The 25,022-nt window shown below is 38.7% G+C and overlaps 1 protein-coding gene across 2 annotated transcripts in view; it reads left to right on the top strand.

The window, feature by feature from the left end:
* bahd1 (bromo adjacent homology domain containing 1) overlaps window positions 1-24,770 on the top strand; it is a 48,423-nt gene extending 23,653 nt beyond the window's left edge. The window contains exons 1-7 of one of the 2 annotated variants that reach the window (XM_077239894.1): window positions 8,719-8,888; window positions 12,220-13,791; window positions 19,453-19,826; window positions 22,165-22,324; window positions 22,409-22,488; window positions 22,879-22,970; window positions 23,058-24,770. In XM_077239894.1, the coding sequence (XP_077096009.1) occupies window positions 12,240-13,791; window positions 19,453-19,826; window positions 22,165-22,324; window positions 22,409-22,488; window positions 22,879-22,970; window positions 23,058-23,241 (2,442 nt within the window). In that variant the 5' untranslated portion in view covers window positions 8,719-8,888; window positions 12,220-12,239 and the 3' untranslated portion in view covers window positions 23,242-24,770. Of the gene's footprint in view, window positions 1-8,718; window positions 8,889-12,219; window positions 13,792-19,452; window positions 19,827-22,164; window positions 22,325-22,408; window positions 22,489-22,878; window positions 22,971-23,057 lie in introns of those variants that run through there. The other variant, XM_077239893.1, reaches the window with a different exon arrangement.
* Window positions 24,771-25,022: the final 252 nt, after the last annotated feature.

The raw sequence follows: 25,022 nt of genomic DNA, 5'->3' as shown, positions 1-25,022 counted from the left end.
ATTCGGACGTCTTGCAGGACATTCTCGTCGGAGGGGCAGCGTTGTTGTTCAAACTCGTGGTCAGACGCAAACGCGGGAAGCGAGCCGGCACGCTGGTTAAACTCCGCGAGCGCGGCCTGCGCACTGCACTCCCCAGTATTCATCTTGCGAATCTCCGATCCCTTTCTAACAAAACTGACGAACTTCTTCTCCTCACCCACACTAACAAGGATTTTTTAAACTCTGCTGCTCTGTGCTTCACTGAAACCTGGCTGAGTGAGGTCATACCGGACAACGCAATACATCTGCCGGGCTTCCAACTGTTCCGAGCGGATCGCATCGCGGCCCTAACAGGGAAAACAAGAGGTGGTGGATTGTGTTTCTACATTAACGAAAGTTGGTGTTCAGATGTAACAACACTGAAGAAGATGTGCTCTCCTAATTTAGGAGGCACATTTCATAAACTGTAAACCTTTCTACTCGCCTCGGGAGTTTTCCTCTTTCATTCTCGTGAATGTATACATCCCTCCAGACGCGTGTGTGAGCGCGGCGCTACAACAGCTGGCTGAACAAATAGCTGAAACAGAACAAAGGTATCCTGACTCTCTTTTAATCATTCTTGGGGATTTTAACAAAGCAAATCTTTCCCGTGAACTAACAAAATACAGACAGCATGTTACATGTCCCACCAGAGATATACTGGACCACTGTTACACAATAAAAAAATGCGTATCACTCCGTCTCACGAGCAGCTTTGGGGCTCTCTGATCACTGTTTGGTTCATCTCATACCGACCTACAGGCAGAAACTGAAATCAGCTAAACCTGTAATAAGGACTGTAAAAAGATGGACTAATGAAGAAGAGCAGAATCTACAGGCCTGCTTTGATTTTTGATGCTTCTACCAATGATCTGGATGAGCTCACAGATACTGTAACATCATAAATAAGTTTCTGTGAGGATAAATGCATTCCTACCAGGACATTCTTATCATTTACTAATGATAAACCATGGTTTACTGGGAAACTCAAACACCTTTGTCATGGCAAAGAGGATGCCTACAGAAGTGGGGATACAATCTTGTATAACCAGGCCAGAAACAGACTGACAAAGCTAAAAGAAGCTACTCTGAAAAACTGAAAAAACAGTTTTCATCCAACGACACATCATCAGTCTGAATGGCCTGAGGAACATCACCAACTACAAGTCACCATCCCCCCGATCTGTGGACAATCAACACCTGGCTGATGATTTAAACTCATTTTATTGCAGGTTTGAAAAGCCCTCATTCACACCACACACCGGCTCTGACCTGCACTTCACACATTCACCATCACCTCCTGCACTCCCATTACTCCCCCCTCCTGCCATCCAACCTGAGCTTAAGGTCTGTGTGGAGGACGTGAGCAGGGTCTTCAAAAAACAGAAGAGTAGGAAAGCCTCAGGCCCAGACGGCATCTCATCTGCTTGTTTAAAAGCCTGCGCTGACCAACTGGCCCCGGTCTTCACGCAGATCTTCAACAGATCATTGGAGCAGTGTGCAGTTCCCTGCTGCTTCAAACGCTCCACTATCATTCCTGTCCCCAAAAAACCCAAAATCACTGGACTTAATGACTACAGACCTGTCGCTCTCCCGTCTGTGGTCATGAAGTCGTTTGAAAGACTGGCGTTGGCCCACCTGAAGGACATCATTGGACCCCTGCTGGATCCCTTTCAGTTTGCTTACAGAGCAAACAGGTCTGTGGATGATGCAGTCAACATGGGACTGCATTATATCCTGCAACATCTCGACACCAGGGACTTATGCAAGGATCCTCTTTGTGGACTTCAGTTCGGCCTTCAATACCATCATGCCTGGTCTTCTCTCAGCCAAACTGACCCAGCTCTCCATACCATCCTCGATCTGTCAGTGGATCACCAGCTTCCTGACGGACCGGCAGCAGCGAGTGGGACTGGGGAAACGCACATCCAGGACTCTCACCACCAGCACTGGTGCCAGGGTGCGTTCTCTCCCCACTGCTCTTCTCCCTGTACACTAATGACTGCACTTCTAAAGACCCCACTGTCAAGCTCCTGAAATTTGCCGACGACAACACTGTCATTGGTCTCATCCGAAATGGTGTAGACTCTGCTTACAGACTGGAGGTTGAACAGCTGGCTGTCTGGTGCAGTTATAACAACCTTGAGCTGAACACGCTCAAAACAGTGGAGATGATCGTGGACTTCAGGAGGAACAGCCCAGCACTCCCCCCACTCACCATCATGAACAGCACTGTGGAAGCAGTGGAGTCATTCAGGTTCCTGGGCACTTCCATCTCTCTGGACCTGAAGTGGGACAATCACATTGATTCCATTGTGAAAAAAGCCCAGCAGAGACTGTACTTCCTTCGCCAGCTGAGGAAGTTCAACCTGCCACAGGAGCTGCTGATTCAGTTCTACTCAGCCGTCATTGAGTCTGTCTTATGCACTTCCATCACTGTCTGGTTTGGTTCAGCTAAATCAGACATCAGGAGACTACAACGGACAGTCCGGACTGCGGAGAGGATTATTGGTTTCCCCCTGCCAAACCTCCAGTATCTGTACTCTTCCAGAGTGAGGAAGAGAGCAGGTAAAATCATAACAGACTCCACTCACCCTGGACACCTCCTGTTTGAACTGTTACCGCCAAGACGGCGACTCAGATCACTGGCCACAAGAACATCTCGGCACAGGAACAGTTTCTTCCCACAGGCCATTTCCCTCATGAACAGTTAACACTCCTCACAAGGCATATGCCTTAAGGGCAATACACCCACGGTATAGTGCAATACCCTACAACTCAGATGATACATATATGTAGGTTTATTTATTTATAATATTCAAAACACTGTAAATATGTTCATAATCTGTAAATCTGAAAATGTCCATTCTGACAAACCCCAACTGTGATACTTTTATTCTCATATATTTATATTTTTATTTTTTATTCTTATAATTTGTAGTATTATGTTTCTTGTTGTATTTGTATTTGTATATGTCCACTGGAAGCCTCAGTATTATGTTCATAATCTGTAAATCTGAAAATGTCCATTCTGACAAACCCCAACTGTGATACTTTTATTCTCATATATTTATATTTATATTTTTATTTTTTATTCTTATAATTTGTAGTATTATGTTTCTTGTTGTATTTGTATTTGTATATGTCCACTGGAAGCCTCAGTATTATTTACCCCCTAGTTTTATTTACTAAGGTCTGCATAAAAAGTAAAATAGGCCTATAATTCTTTCATAAAATCGCTAACATGCAAATAAATGCCAATTTTGTCCTGGAAAGAGTGCTGCTATGTACATCTGGATGTCCCAGTTCAATTTCTTCTGTGAATGAATGCCACCAATATACTTAAAAATCTTGCATTAATGGCGAAGTTGACAGAGAGGAGCAGCTGAGGCAAATTTAGGAAGCAATGTCTCCGAAAGCTTCACTTTAGTGCTCTGAAATGGAGTAAACTCTGAGTGGCTAAACTGGCAGAAGGTCGCGCAGTGGACAGTGAACTCTTGGACAATGTGTTAGTGTCAGTATCAGACTGTGCCTCTGCACTCTTGGTGTGATGACGCAGTGGGTTAACATTAACGCCTTTTCAGCATCTTCTCCGTGAATTCTCTGCTTTTCAAATGCCAGTGTGCAAATGAACCCATGGTACTAGTTTGCTCATGGCCACCTGAGCTGATAGAGCTTCATTTTCAGGGGTTCTTTCGAGCCTTTTTGTATTTCTCATAACAGCTGATGTGTAACTCCTATCATGTAAAATTGAAAAACAGGGTTAATAATGTATGTATTTGGATTTACAGGGGCAAAAGGTACACTAGTATTCAAGTAAAACTCCAAAATACTCAGAACTTTACACCTCTGCATATAGAAGGATACTAAAACAAACCAATATTTTAGTTTACTTTTTTGTGTTTGAATTTTGTTTACCAATTTCTATACTAATATGCAGAACTTCATTGATCTTCATAGGGAAATTCAAAAGAGTAATTTCCTCTTGTTAGCATCAATGACATACGGACGACCAAGCTTTAATGCTTTACCATCTGATCTATCAAAGGGAGTGAGCATCTGTTAAACGAAGCTGAATTATGTGAGTTAAATAGCCTATTTGAAATGTTTTTCTCTCTCGTTAAATCAACATGAAGACGCCTTTCAAGTAGCGTAGGATAATCCCGTTCATGAGAAGGCCAAGCTGAAGCCTGGTCTGCTGGAGAAACGTCTTTACTTTGAGTTTTATGCTATGAGCTTGTGTCAGTGTAAAATTAGCTTTGCTTGCAGTGTTTATTGTTACCTCTGGTCAGTTGGTTTAAGTTAGAGTTTTCTGTTTTAAAAGACAGATGGAAATTTGATATGAACACACAATTGGTTTTATCATAAAGCAGAAAATTACTGTTTCACTTTCTAAAGCTTTTTCCACTCAAGATACTAATGGACTTGGTCTACGAAGGGTCTAATATTTCCTCCCACTTTTTATTTCTAAGATTTATGTCATCTTCGGCTTTGTTTGCCATCCTGCCACATGCAGTGTGTTTTAAAGGCTCAGTGATTAAAACTGCATAATCAACAGGATAACCAGACATTTTAGGGACCGTTCATTTAACATCTCTATTTGATACCCTATCTTATCTGAGACATTACAGCCTCAGAGGAAGAATCTTTGAGCATAAGATCCTAGTTAATGTTTCATTGTGTGTGTTAAGATCTGGCCTCGAGCAAGTTTTGTGAAGATTTGTATAGTGCTTATCTATTTGATCTGTTGAGCTTATTAGTCTAAGTATGCAAATTCCATTCATTTTTCCTAAATTAAACCTATTTCTGAATGGTATTAAACGCATCAATTTATATGTAAAAAATGAAGCTTTTGAGTATTTTTTGCTGTGTTTCTCTCAGATTAGCCTTTGTAGGACCTTGAAGCTTTTGTCCTCTAATGTCTGTAGAGATTCTATCTATACATGATTACCATTATGGATTGTTTAAAGAGCTCTCAAGCATATCAACTTTGTATGTAGCTTCATAAACCCACACCGAAGTGTATTCTTAATACTCTGTGGATATTTATCTACAACCATTTCTTCAGACGTCATATCTTCATTACAGTCAATACTTTTGTGAAGTTTACAAGCTTAAATCATTAAGTGTTGTTTATGTAACTTAAAGCTTATAGTGTAAATATCATCCTTATGTGTTATCTTAGAAAAATAGTGATTTGTTCAGGCTGCAGCTGTAAAACTTCAGCTATACTTCCCCATTAATTTACAGTGTGGTCTTCACACTCTACTGCCCCATTTTCCTTCATCCTTTTATATTGTATCTCTAATTGGATACTGTCTACTTTCGAGAGAAAGCAAATGTACACCAAATCTATTGTATCAGTATTTCTTTAGCCACAACAGCATCCAGATATTATACACTTGTTTCAAGCCATTTATACACAAAACATTGCCTTTAAGTTATTAAGACCATGACTTAATATAATTGTACATTTTGCGAATTCATATACAGGTCCTTCTCAAAAAATTAGCATATTGTGATAAAGTTCATTATGTTCCATAATGTAATGATAGAAATTTAACTTTCATATATTTTAGATTCATTGCACACCAACTGAAATATTTCAGGTCTTTCATTGTTTTAAAACTGAGTGATTTTGGCATACAGCTCATGAAAACCAAAAATTCCTATCTCAAAAAGCATATTTATACAGCATATTTCATCCGACCAATAAAAGAAGTGTTTTTAATTTTTTAAAAAGTCAACCTTCAAATAATTATGTTCAGTTGTGCACTCAATACTTGGTCGGGAATCCTTTTGCAGAAATGATTGCTTCAGTGCGGCGTGGCATGGAGGCAATCAGCCTGTGGCACTACTGAGGTGTTATGGAGGCCCAGGATGCTTCGATAGCGGCCTTAAGCTCATCCAGAGTGTTGGGTCTTGCGTCTCTCAACTTTCTCTTCACAATATCCCACAGATTCTCTATGGGGTTCAGGTCAGGAGAGTTGGCAGGCCAATTGAGCACAGTAATACCATGGTCAGTAAACCATTTACCAGTGGTTTTGGCACTGTGAGCAGGTGCCAGGTCGTGCTGAAAAATGAAATCTTCATCTCCATAAAGCTTTTCAGCAGATGGAAGCATGAAGTGCTCCAAAATCTCCTGACCCAATCTTTTGCTTTGACCCTGCCCTTGATAAAACACAGTGGACCAACACCAGCAGCTGACATGGCACCCCAGACCATCACTGACTGTGGGTACTTGACACTGGACTTCAGGCATTTTGGCATTTCCTTCTCCCCAGTCTTCCTCCAGACTCTGGCACCTTGATTTCCGAATGACATGCAAAATTTGCTTTCATCCGAAAAAAGTACTTTGGACCACTGAGCAACAGTCCAGTGCTGCTTCTCTGTAGCCCAGGTCAGGTGCTTCTGCCGCTGTTTCTGGTTCAAAAGTGGCTTGACCTGGGGAATGCGGCACCTGTAGCCCATTTCCTGCACACGCCTGTGCACGGTGGCTCTGGATGTTTCTACTCCAGACTCAGTCCACTGCTTCCGCAGGTCCCCCAAGGTCTGGAATCAGTCCTTCTCCACAATCTTCCTCAGGGTCCGGTCACCTCTTCTCGTTGTGCAGCGTTTTTTGACACACTTTTTCCTTCCCACAGACTTCCCACTGAGGTGCCTTGATACAGCACTCTGGGAACAGCCTATTTGTTCAGAAATTTCTTTCTGTGTCTTACCCTCTTGCTTGAGGGTGTCAATGATGGCCTTCTGGACAGCAGTCAGGTCGGCAGTCTTACCCATGATTGCGGTTTTGAGTAATGAAACAGGCTGGGAGTTTTTAAAAGCCTCAGGAATCTTTTGCAGGTGTTTAGAGTTGATTAGTTGATTCAGATGATTAGGTTAATAGCTTGTTTAGAGACCCTTTTCATGATATGCTAATTTTTTGAGATATGCTAATTTTTTGAGATAGGAATTTTGGGTTTTCATGAGCTGTATGCCAAAATCATAAGTATTAAAACAATAAAAGACCTGAAATATTTCAGTGCAATGAATCTAAAATATATGAAAGTTGAATTTTTATCATTACAATTATGGAAAATAATGAACTTTATCACAATATGCTAATTTTTTGAGAAGGAGCTGTAGTTACAGGAACAAGTAAGGAAAAGTACACCATAAGAAAAAATTCTCTAGAAAAACAGATAATGTCCAGGCAGAAGATTACCAGTACTTGTTCCATCAAGTTTACGGACATTTCCTTTGACCATAATTAATAAAGTAATTTAAAATACAAAACACCTGTGAAAAAACAGTACAAGGAAGTTCTGTGCATGGTCTTTTCGTAGTGTATGTTGGAGATTTGGATTTAGTTTTGTATTAGTGTCTAACACACTTTTCAATAATATCTTGGTTTAATAACAAAACGTTATTTGTGAACTTGTTTTTAGTATGTGGAAGTAGTAGTAGTATTGAACAAACTAAACACATAGCGACACTTTTTATCACACTGAAATCCATAAATCTCACTGTAAATGAAAGGCATTTAGGTGCATTCTTTAAACAAACATCAGTGAGTGTGAGAGTTTAAGTATATTACTCTGTAGGGTCATTCCGTGTTAAATCAACCAAATTTTGGAAACTTCCCCAGCTCAAATTTTTTATTTTGTTCAAATTTTTTTGTAGAAAGAAAAACATAAATAGTGATGAAAGCCAAAATATTAAATGTCATGGATGTATTTACTGGATGAGTAATACACTGTTTTGAGGGGGGTCAAAATGACAGTTTTTACATGAGATTTGGAGCCAAATTACAGGGGGGTAAAATTACTTTTATTTTATTTTGTTCATAGAGATTGGTAGGTCTATTAGTAAAATCTGTTGACTTTAGCAATCTTGGTTGCGTTATATGCCAACGGTGACAGTTAAAAAATGGGAAAAAGCACTTGTGTTTTTATTGCCTCAAGTTTGAATGCCTGTAGCCTAACTCAAGAAGAATTAAAGGTATTTCAATATCCTTCTTTTCTGCTTCTTAACAAACTTTTCTTTTAATATCTTCATTTTAAAGGCCCTCAATGGTTCAACCTTTGGTTGATTTGACACGGAATGACCCTAAATCATTATTCAGTTGCAATTGTGTTCTAAACCATAAAATAGGACTAGTAATTGTAAGCTATGTCTTTTACAGTGTAATTTGTTTATATTCACCTGGGTACTTGTTTTCAAATGCTTCTCACATCAAAGAGGCGACGACCTAAGCTTGACAAATATTCTAGAATGGTCAAAAGGTCAAAAACCAACCCGTTTGAATATGGAAGGAGGGCTTTTTCTTGGAAGTAGGAGTAAAAGCATTAAATCACCACATGTGAGCAATTAGCCTATAATCTTTTAAAACTAGAAGTAGTGCCTAGACAGCTCTGATAACCTCATGCAAACTTTTTTCCTATTTCATTATCTAGTTTCTGAGTATTGCTGATTATGAGATAGTCCAAGGCTGTCCATTATGTAATAGCTGTTGACCCAAGGGACTTGCTCACTGCGTGAGACCAAGCACTGACCAACAGTGAGTTTTACGTGATGGGGTCTAAATCTCAGCAGATGCCTGTCATTTTTGCATTTTTCATCACTCAACTACCTGAGTGATGCAAACGAGACCTCGTCCCAGCGCAGGAGCGGCTCTCACGAATGCAGCGCATGAATATTATCTCGAGCAGCACGCTACTTCGGAAGTAGGTCACCGATTAAACGTGTCTTGTCAGCTGTGTGTGCTCCCCTCGTTTCATTTCACTGTTGAACATCGATATTGTTGTAATAGCCCAACAACAGGAGCCTCGTTGCTGGCGGAATGTGATTATTTGATCGTGAATACAGCGGAGTGAGTGGATGACGAGGTAAATTAAGGATTACTAATCTGTTTTATCTTGGTTATGCGCTTTTCTCTCGCGCTCGCTCTCTCCTCTAGTGGGGAAGAAATAGCTTGAAATATAACATGATTCGTAATCATTGCTGTATGAATTCGGTTCGAGAGACGCTTTTTAGTTAGACTTGCGAAAACTGTTCTTTTATCGTGCTCTGGATACCATCGCGAAGCTCGGACATTTCGGCAGGGACCTACCGAGCGCTAACTGTTACCCGCTTCGGCGTTTGATTCTTACGTTTGGCCGTTTAGTGTCATTTTCAGCACTGACATTAATTGCTTGGTTTGAGTTGACCTTGCTGGTTCGGTTTCGCAGTTGGGAGGTATGCGGTGGCAGAAACCATAGGATGTGAGACGAGCAGTGCTGTTTTTCTAGTGTGTGTGTGTTTGTGTGTGATACGCCCTATGAGCCGCGCAAGCTCCTCTCATCATCATACACCTCCAGCACGCGCTTGCCGCCTTTATCCCGGATTACTTTAATCGCGCTGTACATTTCACTCTGTTTCCTCTTTTTTTCAGTTTTGCCCCCAATCCACACCTTTCCCTTATCTCTATCTGCAGTGTAGGAAGAAAAAAGAATAACATCTATTTGTGTTCAGTGAGTGAGAGGGGTGAATTTCAAATCACACGAAGGAAAGAGCAACTTCTTTCGTCTCTACACGTCAGATATCACGTTAAACCGCATTAACCCACCTATCAAAGCGCTGACTGGATACATTTTCTATTTAACGTTTACGTTTTACGCCCGAAACGCCATGGCTATCCGGATATTTGCCAGAAAGTCGGGCTGATACCTCAACCCGAAAAAAAAGAAAAACACCCGGAATGGTGGTAAATTATGGGTAGCAGTCCATTTCCTTTCACCCCTCCTGAAACTAGAAAGGGAACCTCTAATTTTCCACAATATCGTGCCAACAATTCATCCTCCAGCTACCTTACACTGGAGAGTTTGTGTTGTGTCACTCAATTGGATATGACCAGCACTTAGTCTATTATTTTATGAGACACACTTCCCTCCAGATCAATAACTTGTGACATTCCCAGAATTACAGACTGTTGATTTAGTTTTTAGTGGCACTTAGAAATTTTACTTGAAGCTTTTCACATTTGTGAACACACACTGTAGGATTTAATTGTGGTAGGCTAATCTTTAAATGACTTTATAAAGCAAGAGAAGAGAAGAGAAGTAATATGCTTTCAACCTATAGATTTTTTCTGAGTTAATGCATTGGAGATTTGTATGTTTATATATATATATATATATATACATATATATATATATATATATATATATATATATATATATATATATATATACACACACACACACAATGTTTAATATTTTAAATGCATGCTTTTTTGCACCTTTAACAACAAAACGTAAACCTAAAAAATATTTTAATAACAGTAATTGTAAAAAATATCATAAAGATAATTATTTATCCCAACTGTAAATGTGTATGTCTGGTTATTTTACTTTTAGAATCTGTTTGGTTTAATATTTAAAGTAGTCAGTTTTGTGGTTGGAATTACTACAGAATGATTCCCCTCTTTATCTGGCACATGGGTGGATGATTTTAAATGGTAGAGCAGTAGGAGTGAAGAGGATTGTTGAAGAAATGAGAGAATGCTACAGTTGTCAATTATGGTAGATGCCTTTTTTGTGTCCATATTTTACAGTTTGGTTTTGGAAATGTGAAACACAAAAATGCTTCTTTCGCCTGTGCTGAACTTGCTCTGTGCATTGTAAAGGAGAGCAGAGCACTGCATGCGTCTGAGGTTGACTGATGTTTAGGATGACCTCTTTTATTTGACAGATGGAGATTCAAATACAGCAGCTGTCAAACTTAATAACTGAGCACATTAATAAATGGATCTATTCACACAATCCAAGCAAGCCTGTAGCATTCATACTTTTTCAAAGCTCTTCTGTCTTTCATGGTGGAGCACAATGATGCTAATAATACAGAACATACAACTCAAAATCATATTTAAAACTAAAGCGATGCATCAAACATTAAAATATGTCTTTGACTAATAATAGCTTGGTCTAACTTCAGAGTCAGCTGGAAAGCCTCAAGGACTTCTGTTCCTTTTAAAGAAAGAGGAACTTGTCAATAGGTCAAAGCAGTAAGTGTTTTGTGTCAGTTAGTTTTAAGTTTCACATGGAGCCCAATTATTATGTCTCCGTGTGTGTTTGACCTCTGACTTGCCTTTCAGTTAATCAATAGGTCTTGGGGAAACATGTTGGTCATGTTAAATCTCCAGAATGTCATCAGAAATATTTCTTGCATTAATTTCTCATCTGACATTTGAGGTGACAAGTATCCAACCTTGTGTACCACAAAATTGCAAATCAAATAGTTTTTATTTGGAGAGCAACAGTTTAATGGGCACTTAAGAAACTATTAGAAGCACCCTGTCCCTGACTATGTAATTTTTACAGATCAGGTGTTTCTGTAGCTCTTAAAATAATTTCCTGTCATTATTTACTCATCATCATGTTGTTCAAAGCTATTGAAAGGTCCAGTCATTGAGCTTACATCCAAAAGGGTATCTTAAACATGTTTTTGTTATCTCAAGAAGAGAAAAAAAGCAAGCAAAGTTACTTATTTTGAAACAACACAAGGGTGAATGAATGATGACAATGTTCATTTTTGGGATAAATGTCCCTTTAAATGATGCAAAATATAAATAGGAATAGCTGACATAAGTTTCAGACATTGTGGTACTCTCACATCAAACATAACACACAATGTCTTTATGTTTTACCAACTACATCAGCATTCGTTTAAATAACGGACATGGGCGAATTATGGCAGTGTGTCAGGTCTATTAGAGGCAAATGTAATCAGTTCTTGAGCCTGTGACGCCATTATAAGCTAAAGGAATTATGTAAAATCTCAAAGTTAAAATATCAGAAATGTTACTAGCCTGCTAAGATAAAATATTAAAATAATGTTATTTATGCATTGTGTGAATTCATGTAGAAAGATGTTTGCTACAAAAGGCCAAAACAACATGCTAAAAATTGTTTATTGCACCTACGCAGTTTAGTAATCATGTTCCTCCCTTACAAATTAAAATTCTTTAAACTCTTCCAAACCAGAAACCTAATTACGGTGGCACATAAGGCCACATTTGTGCTGATTTTTCAGCTTTAGTTTACATAGTCGGTTGCATTAATATTAATTAGTAAAGGTTGTGAAATCCTTAATGGTTCCTGTACACATTATATGTTTAATCATAGCAGTTACAGCTTCGAAATGTATAATTAAAATAATGCTTTATATTTATTTTTATAGGTTTTGTATGGCAGAGTGTGATGACCCATGCACGGCAGAGGAACTCTTTATGTGGATATAAGAGTGAATCTGCGGACCAGGTGAGCTGTCAGACAACTATGGACAGAACTTGGCCAGAAAAGAAGGCTAAAACATGCTCTACCCAAAGAAGAAAAGGTAAGGAAATAAAAGGGAAGACCACCGAGAGAGACCGGAAGCTGTACCCCCTCAGGGGACGACATGGATTGGGTGAAGTGAGCGCACTTAACTGCTGTGTCGTACTGACGCGCTTGGACGAGAGCGAAACGTGTAGGAACAGCATGAAGGGAAAGGTGAAGGAAATGCAGGGGAAGGCGAAAATCTGCAAGTGTTGCAAGAAAGCCTGTAAGATTTGCCGGTCAGCGCCTGAACCAAAAAGCAAAATGAAACCAGATAAATATGCCTTATACACAGAATTCATCCCCGAACCTCGCCAGAGACGGCTGGCCTCTCTGAATGCAGAGGCCGTTAACAGTCTGCTGTTGGACAGAGAGGACCCCCAAAAGACATCAAAACTCTCAAAGAAGCAGCAACAGACAAAAGGAGACACTTCTCTTTCTAAAGACACAGCGAAAGATAATGATTGTTCCAGGAAAGCCCAAGACAACCGAAAACGCACGTGTATCGGAGAGACCGAACAATTTCGAAACCCAAAAAAAACGAAGGCGGAAGCCGACGCTATTGATCTCCAGACTCTAAACAGTCCTGCTCCCAAGCGCCTGGCTGGTTTAAATGCGGCCGCCCTGCTCAAGCTGACCAGCACGTCCTCTGGAGTGAAGCGCAGAGGTAAAACAGATGGCAAACCGAGCGGTGGAGGGGTGCGAGGGAAACAGCTACAGTCTAAATCGCGTAAACAGCAGCACAACTTGGCCTGTCAGTCCAAGTTAAATGTAGCGCAGCAATGCTGCAGCCTCTGTGAGAAGCAAGCCCTCCATACCGAGGCAGTGTGGGACGGGAGCACAGGAAACCATGGCTTTATTAGGCCCGGATATAAGTGCAGATCCATGCTCGGCTTTCCCCTGAAGTCTGTGAAGGAAGAAAAAACAGAGACTGATGTGAAATCATATTACTGCTGTTCCCAGGAGAGATCAGTGGAGTACTGCCATAGACTAGCCTTGTTCCTCGGCCAGAAAACCTACCCGGAAACTGATGAACATTCTCTGAAGGGATTTCTTCCTTCTCCTCACACCCTGACGCATCCAGCGATGCCCATCGGTGCCCATTCCTATCCATGTTATCCTGGTTACTATGTCCACATTGCCCATCACGGGACTCCGGCGCATCCTGTAAGCTCAAATCCAGGAAGCCACACTCCCTCGTCAGTACCCCAGCTGGCGATGTGCACTAGCGGGGTCCAGAGACCAAAATTGTTACCCTCTTCAGTTTCCCACACCACAGGGATCCCTCATCCGGCGTACTGTAACTCTGTCGGCACCTGCTACGGAGAAGCCTGCAGGCTCAACAGCTATGCCTACAGACCCACGCAACCCATCGCTAGCAGAGGCTGCTCGTACAATGCAGGATGCTCCAGCTGCATGCACAAAATGGAAAAAGGTAAGATGGGAATTGGAATGAAAGATAAAAATGTGTCTTGCTTTTGTCTGACTAGCTCCATAACTGTAACTTTACATAGATGTTTGAGCATTTGAACTTGAAACGGATTGCCTGCTTTTCTTGTGATTTAAGTATGGAGGAGAGAGGGAGAGTTGGTAAACTGTGCCACATTTTATGTTTAAGTAGGGCTGCATTTAGTAAAGAACTGCAAGCTTGCAAAACACTGTTAAACTTTAAGTACTTCATGAAGAAAATATGCACTTATGCGCGCCAAATAGACAATGCAACAGATAGGAAGTTGGGGTTGAACGACTTCAAATTTTTTAAAGTCGAGTCGGCGTTGACTAATCGCTGATGACGTCATTAATGAATGAATAAGTCTGAACGCGGGTTGCCTTGTGCACAGCTATGCCATGAGACACAGCGCTGCCCACAAGGCTTTTGCTCCTACATAACAGCTTATTTTTATCAGTTAATTTGTCTTTGGGTCGTTATATTCCTCACAGGTTTCTGCTCGTTGTAAATCAGATACAAATAAAATAGCACAGTAAATTAGGGTTGCACGATTTGGGGAAAATGTCATATTGCGATTATTGAGGTCAATATTGCGATTGCGATAGGCAATTGCGATATAAAAACCAAATGGTTACATGAGGCAACTTGCTTGATTCTCAAGTAAAATGCACACACAGATTAGTGATAATGCTGAAATGTGTATTTCTCAACTCAAACTAGCAACATCAACTACATGCACACTGTTTTCAAATTAAAAAAATTTTTTTTTTTAAATTAAATTGTAAAAACTTGTTATTGTCTCAATAGTACAGAAATTGAACCAGTTATCAAACAGTCTGCACTGCATAAATTATAATTTAAATATAGAATAATCCTTATTAAAGCTACAAAAGTTCTTTAGTCAAGAGCAGTGAGTAATTTTCTCTGTTCCCTTTGTTCTTTGATTAACTTTACTGACAGAAAGCTTTATTGGCTGCAGTTTCTTTCAGACTAGCCACTGCTGACAGGGTCTCACACGCGACTCATTTTCTCACAACTCTTCACGTTCATCAAATGTTATGAAGATACTCGACAAAACGGACATTTTGGTATAATTGTATTTTATTTTTCGTTCATGCGCGAAAGAGAACTATTCTTTCTGTGTGTTACTGCAGTCAGGACATTCACAGGCAACGCGTAATTGGAAACAATTAACGGATGTTGCTTTGATTGCGTTAATTATTTTATCAAAATTTAATCAATTTAACGCGTTAACGTTGACAGTCCAAATCTATTTATTCCATAAAATCACAGCATTTTGCGTCATATAATCACATAGGCTTGACAACACGATTGCGATATGATTAATCATGCAGCACTACAGTAAATATAACATTTATATGAATGCATTTGGCAGAGAGCGATTGCGTATGAATTAATTCTACCTGGCAGCATCTCTCTAATAATAGTGGAACTCTGTTTGTTTTTTTACTAAGAAATATATGCTAGAACATTTCAGTTTCTAAGCTATTTTATTGATAAATCACAATATTGTTGACAATACGCTTCTGCGCTTCTGAATGATTCTCTGTAAGCCATGATCAGCGACTAGTCAACATCAAGCTTAAAGTGTCATGGCAGAGCTTTAAAGTCGACTGTGCAACCCCTAATTGGAAGTGCATTAAGGTTGACTCAAATATTTTGTTGTAGTATTAATTAGTTGATTTTGGTATAAATTTGATTATGCTTATTCCTATATGTACGAAGTAATGATTATTTGTTTAAGAACAGTTACTGTAAAAAAAAAAAGCAATAGGATCATGGATCTAGTAAATTGATCAAAAGTGACAGTAGAGATTTATGTTACAGAAAAGATTGATCTTTTTTAAATTAATACTATTCTTTTGAACTTTTTATTAAAAGAAAAATTTAAAATGTAAAACAGTTTCCAATAAAATATTAAGCAATATAAACTGTTTTCAACATTGATAATAATAAGTAGAGATGCACTGATGTATAGGCCAGTAATTGGTATCAGCCGATAAAAGCAATTATTTCCACTCTCGGCCATCAGCCAATTGTTTAAAAACAGAAGATGATCCAGTTCAATTCTATCCTGTCAATCAAAAGGGGGGCGGAAGAACATGTTCAGACTGAAACTCATACTGTGTGCGAAGAAAATCTCTCTTGTGTTAAATTTAGGGCAAATTAATGTGACTATACTGATAATACATTAACAGTAAAAAACAACAACAAAAAAACAGCAAAGTTAAAGCTCTAAGTCTCTTTGACCTTATGAATCACCCGTAGTTCAAGCCAAGGTTGCCAGATCTGCGATTTTTTTCCTACATCAAACATTATTTGTAGCACCTCTCATCCATCACAAAGAGCTTTGCGCTTTGTTTTAAGTCTCAGCTTTCAAATTCTGTCCATTTTATCACAAAATTCAAACAATAGGCTAAATAAAGTTTTGACACTCTTAATTGTGAAGTGACAGATCGTTGTAGCGCCTCCGATCAAGCAGCTGCGTGGAGCACGAGTCATCGTTTAATACAAGTTACAACACAAAAAATAAATAAATTATCTAACTGAAATTAATTGTCTCATGTAATCGCCCAATCAGTGTTACCAGTTTGTTTATCTATAAAATAAAAACACTAGAGAGCAGTTTATTTACTGATAATTATATACAAAACTGCCTTATGTGCAACCAAGTTGCATACATTTCAGTTTTTATTTGAGTGTAATTATCATATATGAAAATAAATATTAGTTGAATATAATAGCTCTATTGTTAAATTTTACCTCTAATATTATAGTAATGTACCAAATAAGAGGGTTCCTTGTTTCATTTGCAGCACTATTTGGGAGAGATTAAAAAAAATCAGACTATCATAGTTTGATATAGGTATATCATTCTGAATAATCGCCTATCAGTATCAGCAGAGAAATTTAGTATTGGTCCATCTCTAATAATAAGAAACGTTTCTTGAGCACCAAATTATCATTATGTGAATCTGAAGACTGGACTGCCATCACAGGAATGAATTACATTCGAAAATATATAAAAATAGAAAAGTTATTTTTTAAATTAATAATATTACACACACACATATATATATATATATATACACATAGGATATATACTTTTAATTTGCACATTGTTTGGAGGAGAAAATTGGACTGCATGAATAACATAATGCAAATATAATTTGACTTATCTGTAAGGTATACAGATATCCACATTCATCATTCTATGCCATGTTTGTATTCTCAGCCTTGACCCATTCTCAGCAGTAGACGTCTTTATGAATGAGCTCACACAGTCTCTAAAGTGATTGATCTAAAGGTGTACAAGGAATGCAGTGACATTAAAAGATGTCAAGAGAAACCCTGTCAAGGTTGCATCAAGGACTTGTGGGGAAAAAAGTAACTGCTTGAATAGGAGACAAATGAAATGAAATTCCCTTCCCCAGCCACGTCATTGTGGCTGCATGTTCCCTGCAGTCTGTTCGCTGTTGGTTTGCATGTGAGTAATTGCCACAGGTGGGGAAGGGTGCTGGTTATTTTTGTTGGCAGGAGACTTGAACTGTCTGTTCATTGTGAGGTGGCAGCTGTGGTCTCGCAGACGCATGTGAACCTCGGTACAGGCAGAGACCTCCGCAGAGATGCTCCCTTGTTGGTTTTTAACCACACGGCTCCGTTATACGATGTAATTTTTCACTCACCGTAATCTCCGTTAATGAGACAGTAATCTGACTCTCTGTGGGTTTCTCTTTAGGTACAGAATGACTTTCACCGTGACAAGACAAACAAGCAAAGCAGAGGCAATTTAGTATTAATTTGAAGTTGGTATATTTGGTTTGCTATTAAATGGATGTGAAAATTGTGTAATTTTTTTAAGCTTTACACTTAAAAAAAATCTCACATACACAAAGTGCTTTATTGAACCGTTCAATACTGTGCGAGCTAAAGCTGAGTGTAAATTTATTAAAACTGTCTGTGTACTGCAGGGGGAAGTGAAGTTTCCCTCCAATAACGCAACACTTTCATGCTTGAATGAATGTACAATGATTGTGTTTTTCCTTACACGCTTACCCAGACTCGATCCACAGAGACCAAGCGCTGTAAACTGGGTTATCTTAAGTATTGTTATCTATTTTTTTTTTGTGTAGACTGAGTGTGATTACCACTCCAACGGCATGTCATTGTGTGCACTTAGTTTGAGGGCTGTTTAATTTGGTCAGATTTGGTGTTCAATTTACGCTTGTTGCTTCTATTAGATTTGGAGTCTAGATTGTAAATAAAATGTCTGCATTTGCTATTCATTGATGTCAAACCTCAGGGGATTGGTAGGGTGATACTGCTGATAGACCTGATCTTTTGCACGAGAGGAGTCTGCCCTGCTGCAGGTTAAAACCAGCAACTTGTTAATCAGCTATTAAAGAGTCATTCATTCCTCTTCCCTTATTGCGATGGTGAAGTGGCCAGTAAAACAGAAAATCAAGACATAAGAGAGAAATAATTTCAGACAAGTCTTCATGCCTTCACTCTCTGACCTCTCAACCTGATGTGACCATGCAGATAGACTAAACTACATTTAAATGACTGAAAATGAAACTCAGCAGTCTCACAAGATTTGAGACTGGAAAGACGTATGATTTAATTTAGAAAATATCTCTAAAAAATAATATTTTTAAGAACATTAGATAGTTTAAGACCATGGCAGCAAAAGAGTGAGGGACAAGTTTAGTTTAATCAGTATGTCGATGTTTTTAATATGTTTAATAAGTAAATGTGTTCTTTGTTAAAAGTTATAAAGGTCAATTTTTTAAGGAAAAGATGTTTTTTACTCTTAATTTGACAGTTCCTAACTATGCACTTTTGATTTCTGGTTGTTCTTTTCCATACAAAACTAAATCAATTATTAGTGTATGAAACGTACTGTATCTTTGTTCTAGGCTATATTTTGTAACTTGAGTCTGTGGTCACATTGAAATTATCATTGAATGGGAAAAAGAAAGATCAAGATGTGAAGAAAAAAATCACCTTTTGCTCCATGGATAAAAATCAGGATACAGTACAGCTTTGGAACAAATCATGACAGAATTTAATTTCTGGGGTCAAGATGAACCCTAAAAATGTGCATTTATTGTCTCTTTATGCAGTACCAGAAGAATGCATCACATGTTTGCTCACACCTCAAATTTCCTCATTTCTCATCACTATGGGAACCACATAGGCAATTGACAGGTTTCCCAAGATTGGCTCATCCACTCTGAATTTTTTTTATTAATTTTTTTAACTGCCCACACATCCTTTATGACACCCTTGGATCAGATTAATTGGATGTTATTGAAATGATAATGCACCGTCATTGTTTTGTCCGAGTTCAATTATGAATTAATAATCAAGTGCTTCACTGTTTCCACATTTCTAAATTGATATGTAGTTCCTGTCATAAAATCCAATCCCCTCAAGGTTGTATATAATTGTGGTTACAGCTCTTAGCTTCGCATCTGACCACGCAGCATCTGGCACACTGACTCATTTATGACTGCATTAGTCTGCTGTGTTGTATTACATGCAATATGGTGTTTGTTTATGATCATAAATGCATGTTGAGCATTTTATGAACCAATGATTTTTGCTTTCTCCGCTCTGTAGAAGACTACTCTTACCCTCTGGATGACCACAGCTCATCCATCACGATGCCTTCTGCCCTGCCTCTGTCCATCTGCCCCATCTCCAGTGTGCCTCCATCTACCCAGTCAGTGCCCCACCTGCAGACGCCTCTTCCCGATGCCAGTCGACCCCAGGTGCAGATTAGAGTTGGACGGGAATGCCCTCAGAGGGCCAAGCCGCCCAGTGGGTCTCGTTCTGGGGTGCGGGACTCTGCTGTTTGCCCCCATATTAAGGATGGCCAGCTGGGAACAGGCCATGGCAGCGGCTCTGCCAAGCAGCCTAAGATCAGTCGTCGCCGGGCAACAAACGGCTGGATGCCTGTTGGTGTGGCAACAGAAAAGGAAGTATTCATCGTGGTACGTACTCGAGTTGCCCTGTCCGGGGATGGTGTCAAAACAGACTGGCGTATTGAAAGTTTCTTAGAAAGACATTTAGGAGGTGCCCGGAGCAAGACTTAAAGGGATAGTTCACCCAAAAATGAAAATTCTTTCATTAATTACTCAGCCTCGTGTCGTCCCAAACCGGTAAGACTTTTGTTCATCTTCGGAACACAAATGCAGATCTTTTTTATCAAATCGGAGTTATTTCTCATAGTTATTTTCGCTCATATGGATTAGTATGGATGCATATGGATTAGTTTTACGATCTCTTTATGAACGTTTTGAAGCGTCAAAGTGTCAGTTGCATAGCTGTCAAAGGAGGAACAGCATCAAAATGATCTTCATTTGTGTTCCGATGTCGAACTGGTTTGGAACAACATGAGGGTGAATTTTCATTCATTCATCCTTTAAAGCAGTGATTCATTGAAAGATATTGCATTTATTATATTATTATTATTATTCCTGGGAAATTACAAAATAATGCTCCAGGCATGAACAGCTGTTGCAAAATGTCAGTAGTAAACATTGTATTGCATTCATTGGAAAGGTCATGATTATGAAATTCCAGTGAGGTGCTTTTAAACAAGTTTTTTAAACAAATAGCCAATGGGCAAACCTCAGACAATTTAAAAACGTTTGCATCATGCTGCTATTTTCTTCTCCATTTTAGTGTTTTTAAGAACTTATAAATTGCTTTAGAAAATGAGTTTATGAAATGTTTACACGCATTACTTCAGGATTGAGCGTAAGATCTATTTAGTTTGCCACACTGCAGAGTCACGTCTTTACTTGGTCTTTGGGCTGCTCTATAGACCTTATGCGCCAGAAACAAGCATGCAGATTCACTTATTGTAGAGTTAACGAAAGTTATCATGACCATTGTAATGTTTAATGCGGATATCATAACAAATCTCAGTAGACCGGGAAGATTTTAAAACAAGTGGTTCATTCATAAATCTGTAAGATCTTCTCTTCATGCTGTGGAAGAATAAACCGGAAGACAGAACACAAGGAGTTTTCACAGTGCTGAAAAGGGGCGGGAACGACATAAGGTCTATTGGAATTTGGATACTAGTTTTACCCTTTCTCAAATAGAGTACTAAAAACCAGTCATTTTAGTACATGAAAGACTACTATGTAATGATGGTAGATACGTTATATTTTTCCTCATCAGTATTTGTGCAAAATTTCGATATAGATTTCGATGTAGAAAGTTTTTTGTTAATGAAATGAATATTTGTATTCACCAAGGATACATTAAGTTTCATGGTTTCCACAAAAATCGTAACCGTTTTCTACACTGATGATAATAAGAAATGTTTCTAGTCACCAATGAATGATTTCTGTAGGATCACATGACACTGAAAATTGGAGTAATGACGGCTGAAATTACCACAGGAATACAAAACTGAATACAGATCACAGGAATAAATTTCACATTAAAATAAACATTTTAAATTGTTATAATATTTCACAATATTACTGTTTTTACTGTATTTTTGATTAAATAAATGCAGCCTTGATGAGAATGAGATACTTATAATATATAATATTCTTTTAACCCCAAATTTGAATGGTAGTGTAGATATATTTCAGCATTAAATCCATAGGTCACACTTTAGTTTAGGGTCCAATTCTCACTGTTAACTAACAGTTAACTACGACTTTTTAAAGGTAGTTGTTAAGTTTAGGTATTGGGTCAATTGGATTAAGGGATGTAGAATAAGGTCATGCAGAATAAGGCATTAAAATGTGCTTTGTTAGTACTAATAAACAGCCAATATCCTAGTAATATGCTCGGTTATAAGCAACTAGTTAATAGTGAGAATTGGACCCTAAACTAAACTAACCAATCTATGTATTAGTTTTTATATTTTTAGCGGTAGTGGCCTCAATTAGCATGTTAACATCATGCTGTGCTTTAGCTGACCTATTTAAAGGGTCCCTTTTTAAATTGATCTCCTTTGGCTTCTGCAGTCATGCATTTACATGTCTTTAAACATCTTTTATCATTGCGTCGTAATTCAAACTGTTTTTTATAGCTCCCCACACGTTGCATTTGAAAGACAGTAGGTCAAGTTAAAATTAGTGCAATTTTTGAAATGCATTTTGAGACTAGTCATTCAGACAATCCACCCACTACTTGATTAATCTATATCAAGAAAAACTTTAAATATTAATTAATTCAGCTGGCTTCAAGTTGACCCCTTATTGATAGATAAAATGTGTAGCTTTTTTTTGTACATTCTTAACGTGATACAAACGTATATAATGAGATAAAATGTGGAACTCTATATTTTTCATTTGATTGAAGGGTGAGGAATCAACATCCCTGCGCAGGTGCTATGAAGGAGTGCAGAGAGATGGAGAGGTGATCAGGGTCAGAGACGCCGTGCTACTGCGCTCAGGTCCCAGGAAGAAGTCCTTGCCTTATGTGGCCAAAGTCTCCGCCTTCTGGGAAGACCCTGAGTCGGGTAAGGCTTCCTCTAAACGCTGTTTTCTCTAATACATCAATGAAAGTCACAGAAGAGCTCACAATACTTGAATCCTACTTTTAGGGGAGCTGATGATGAGCTTGTTTTGGTACTACCGCCCAGAACACACTCAGGGGGGTCGCATTCCCAGCATGCACTGTGAGGTGAGTCTAGAATTGCTCATGGCACAGCCGTGTGGTCCTCCGGGGACTTGCAATGTCAACATTTGACTTCCTTTGATTATGAGTTTTATATAGGAAGTAGGCAGCACTAGTTTCCTGTGTTCAGTAAACCACTGGAATGGGGACACTGGACAAACAAATGACTCCCAGCACTCTCAAACATGTTATGAACACTGTATATCTAGTATAATTCATGAATGGAATATTTTATATTTTAACATGCCTGTATCTTCCAACTTCCATGTATTTGATTAAATATGTATCTGCATTTTCATTTCACATTGTATTTGTTGCAATATTTATTTAGTAAACTTACAGCATGGATTCCCTTAAGTTGAATATCAAATATTAAAGCTGTGTGAATTTTTCCAGAATGAGATTTTCGCGTCTCGGCATCAGGATGAAAATAGTGTGGCATGTATCGAGGATAAGTGCTATGTGTTGACATTAGCACAGTACTGTAGGTAAGCGGTCATATTTATCGCCAACTTTCAAATGTATCATCACCTCCTATCCTTTGTACAAATTTGATCTGATCTTTAATGTTTCAGATTTTGTGCCTTGGTGAAGTGTCATGAGGAGGGCTTACCCAGACGTAGCCCCCTGGTCCCTCCCTCCGACTATGTAATTCCAGCTCATCGTTGCGTGCCCAACGACATCGATCCTGACCTGGTGTTCGTCTGCCGCCACGTTTACGACTACCGCTACGGCCGTCTGCTGAAAAACCTGCAGTAGGTCTCAATGGAGCCATACACTGAAACCAGGATCCAAAACGTTATGACACAATCAAAGTCCTATCAACTGGACGGCCACAAGTCTTTGGGGAGTTGGTATTGTTTTCAACTTTTTTCCTTTAGGATAAATGCTCTCGGCGTAGCACTCCTGAAAAAAAACTAAGTTTCAACTATTATCCCTTGTGACTTTATATAAAGGCATTCTGAGCACAACTACCTTGAGTTCAAAGGTACCGATCGCCAAAATGTGATTTTTCACTCCATGAATTTGAGTATTTATTTTTGCAGTTATCTTTTATATTTGCTGAATGAGTGTAAAAAGAACAAAAAATTAATGCAGGTACATTAACAATGACCTTAAATTATGTAATAGAGCTCTAATATTCTCTTTTTGGTAGTAAACGCACCCTAATTGAACTAATTATCTGTAGATGGAAGGTTAAAAATATTTATTTTTAGATAAATTGAACACAAGCTCCGTGTTTTAGGAGGCACCAATCGGTTTGATCCACAACGCACTGGCCAATCATTCATTTAGTCGTCATAACAGGGTGGGGGGGATCATAGATATATTGTGTGGCGGACCAAATATTCCAGAATCCATTTGGTTAACTTACCATTCTGTTGACAGACCAATGTGTAATGAGCTTTCGTCCTCCCGTCGCCCATCATGACTTGCCTTATATCCTATACCGAGTTTCCCTGTTTTCTGCCTTCCCAGCAAACCAAAGGTTATCACGCCACTCCTTAACATCCACCTTCGCAACTCCATTAGTTTGCACTAAAATGTATCATTCACCAAGTCAACAGTCTGACTCAGTTCAAAATGTCACCTGCTACTGATCTCCAATGCAGGAAAATACTGTGTATTTGTTGTACGTGTACAAAGATACGAGAGAACTCGCAAACTGTCAGTTACAAATGTGAATGGACAAACTTTATCTTGCGTGGACAGGCCTGCTTTCAACGTGTGCCCTTTGCTTCTCGTCCTACATGGTAGTTTTGTTACAAGAACGCTAATTATGAAATGAGAAAGCTGTTTTATATGGTCTGTTTGTGCCTTTAAATAGTTAACAGTCTGCTATGTGAAGAAATACTGGTTGATTGGTTTTGTTTTTCCTTAAGCCTCTTCGTGGTTTTGGCCTGCCTTTTTTGCACCACATTTTGATCTATGCTAAAAAGCATCGATGATATTGTCTGATCGCACTATGCTGACCTTTAAACTTCCCTGTTTTGGACTTTTTTCAAAAATCAAGAGGAATTTACATAAGAGTTACAAACTGATATTGTACTCACAGGGACTCCCAGAAAGATCAACCTCTGATGGATGAGGAGACCTGTCGTTTTGTTGTTTTGTTTTTTTGTTTTTTACATAGACTATTTGACTTAGATTAACAACCTTTTTTTAAGTTCAGATGTGATTTGTCGAGGTATTTTTGAATCCATTCCTTTCATATTATTAAGATCTAAGTGAATATTAATCAATCGGAAGTAATTATGTAATTGTGATGAAGTTGATATGACTTCTGTTGTTTAGTAGTTATACACCCTTTGCATATATATGTGTGTGTATATATATGTATGTATATATATATATATATATATATATATATATATACCAAACTATTCAAAAACAGAAGTGAAATAATCTCGTCCTGATCTTCCGTTCGTTTATTTATTTTTTTCTCAGTTAATGTTATCTCCCAGCGTCAGCTATGCCAGTTTAGACGTGTTAATGCCATAGCGGTTTCGTGGAACATTTCAGCAGAGCTTTTGCTTTGG

The sequence above is a fragment of the Siphateles boraxobius genome, unplaced genomic scaffold, assembly GCF_051911475.1.
Source record: "Siphateles boraxobius isolate OS27281-9 unplaced genomic scaffold, OSU_SipBor_1 22, whole genome shotgun sequence".
NCBI classification, from domain to species: Eukaryota; Metazoa; Chordata; class Actinopteri; order Cypriniformes; family Leuciscidae; genus Siphateles; species Siphateles boraxobius.
Note: the sequence above shows the minus strand (reverse complement) of the source record. Positions and strands in the feature narration are given on the sequence as shown.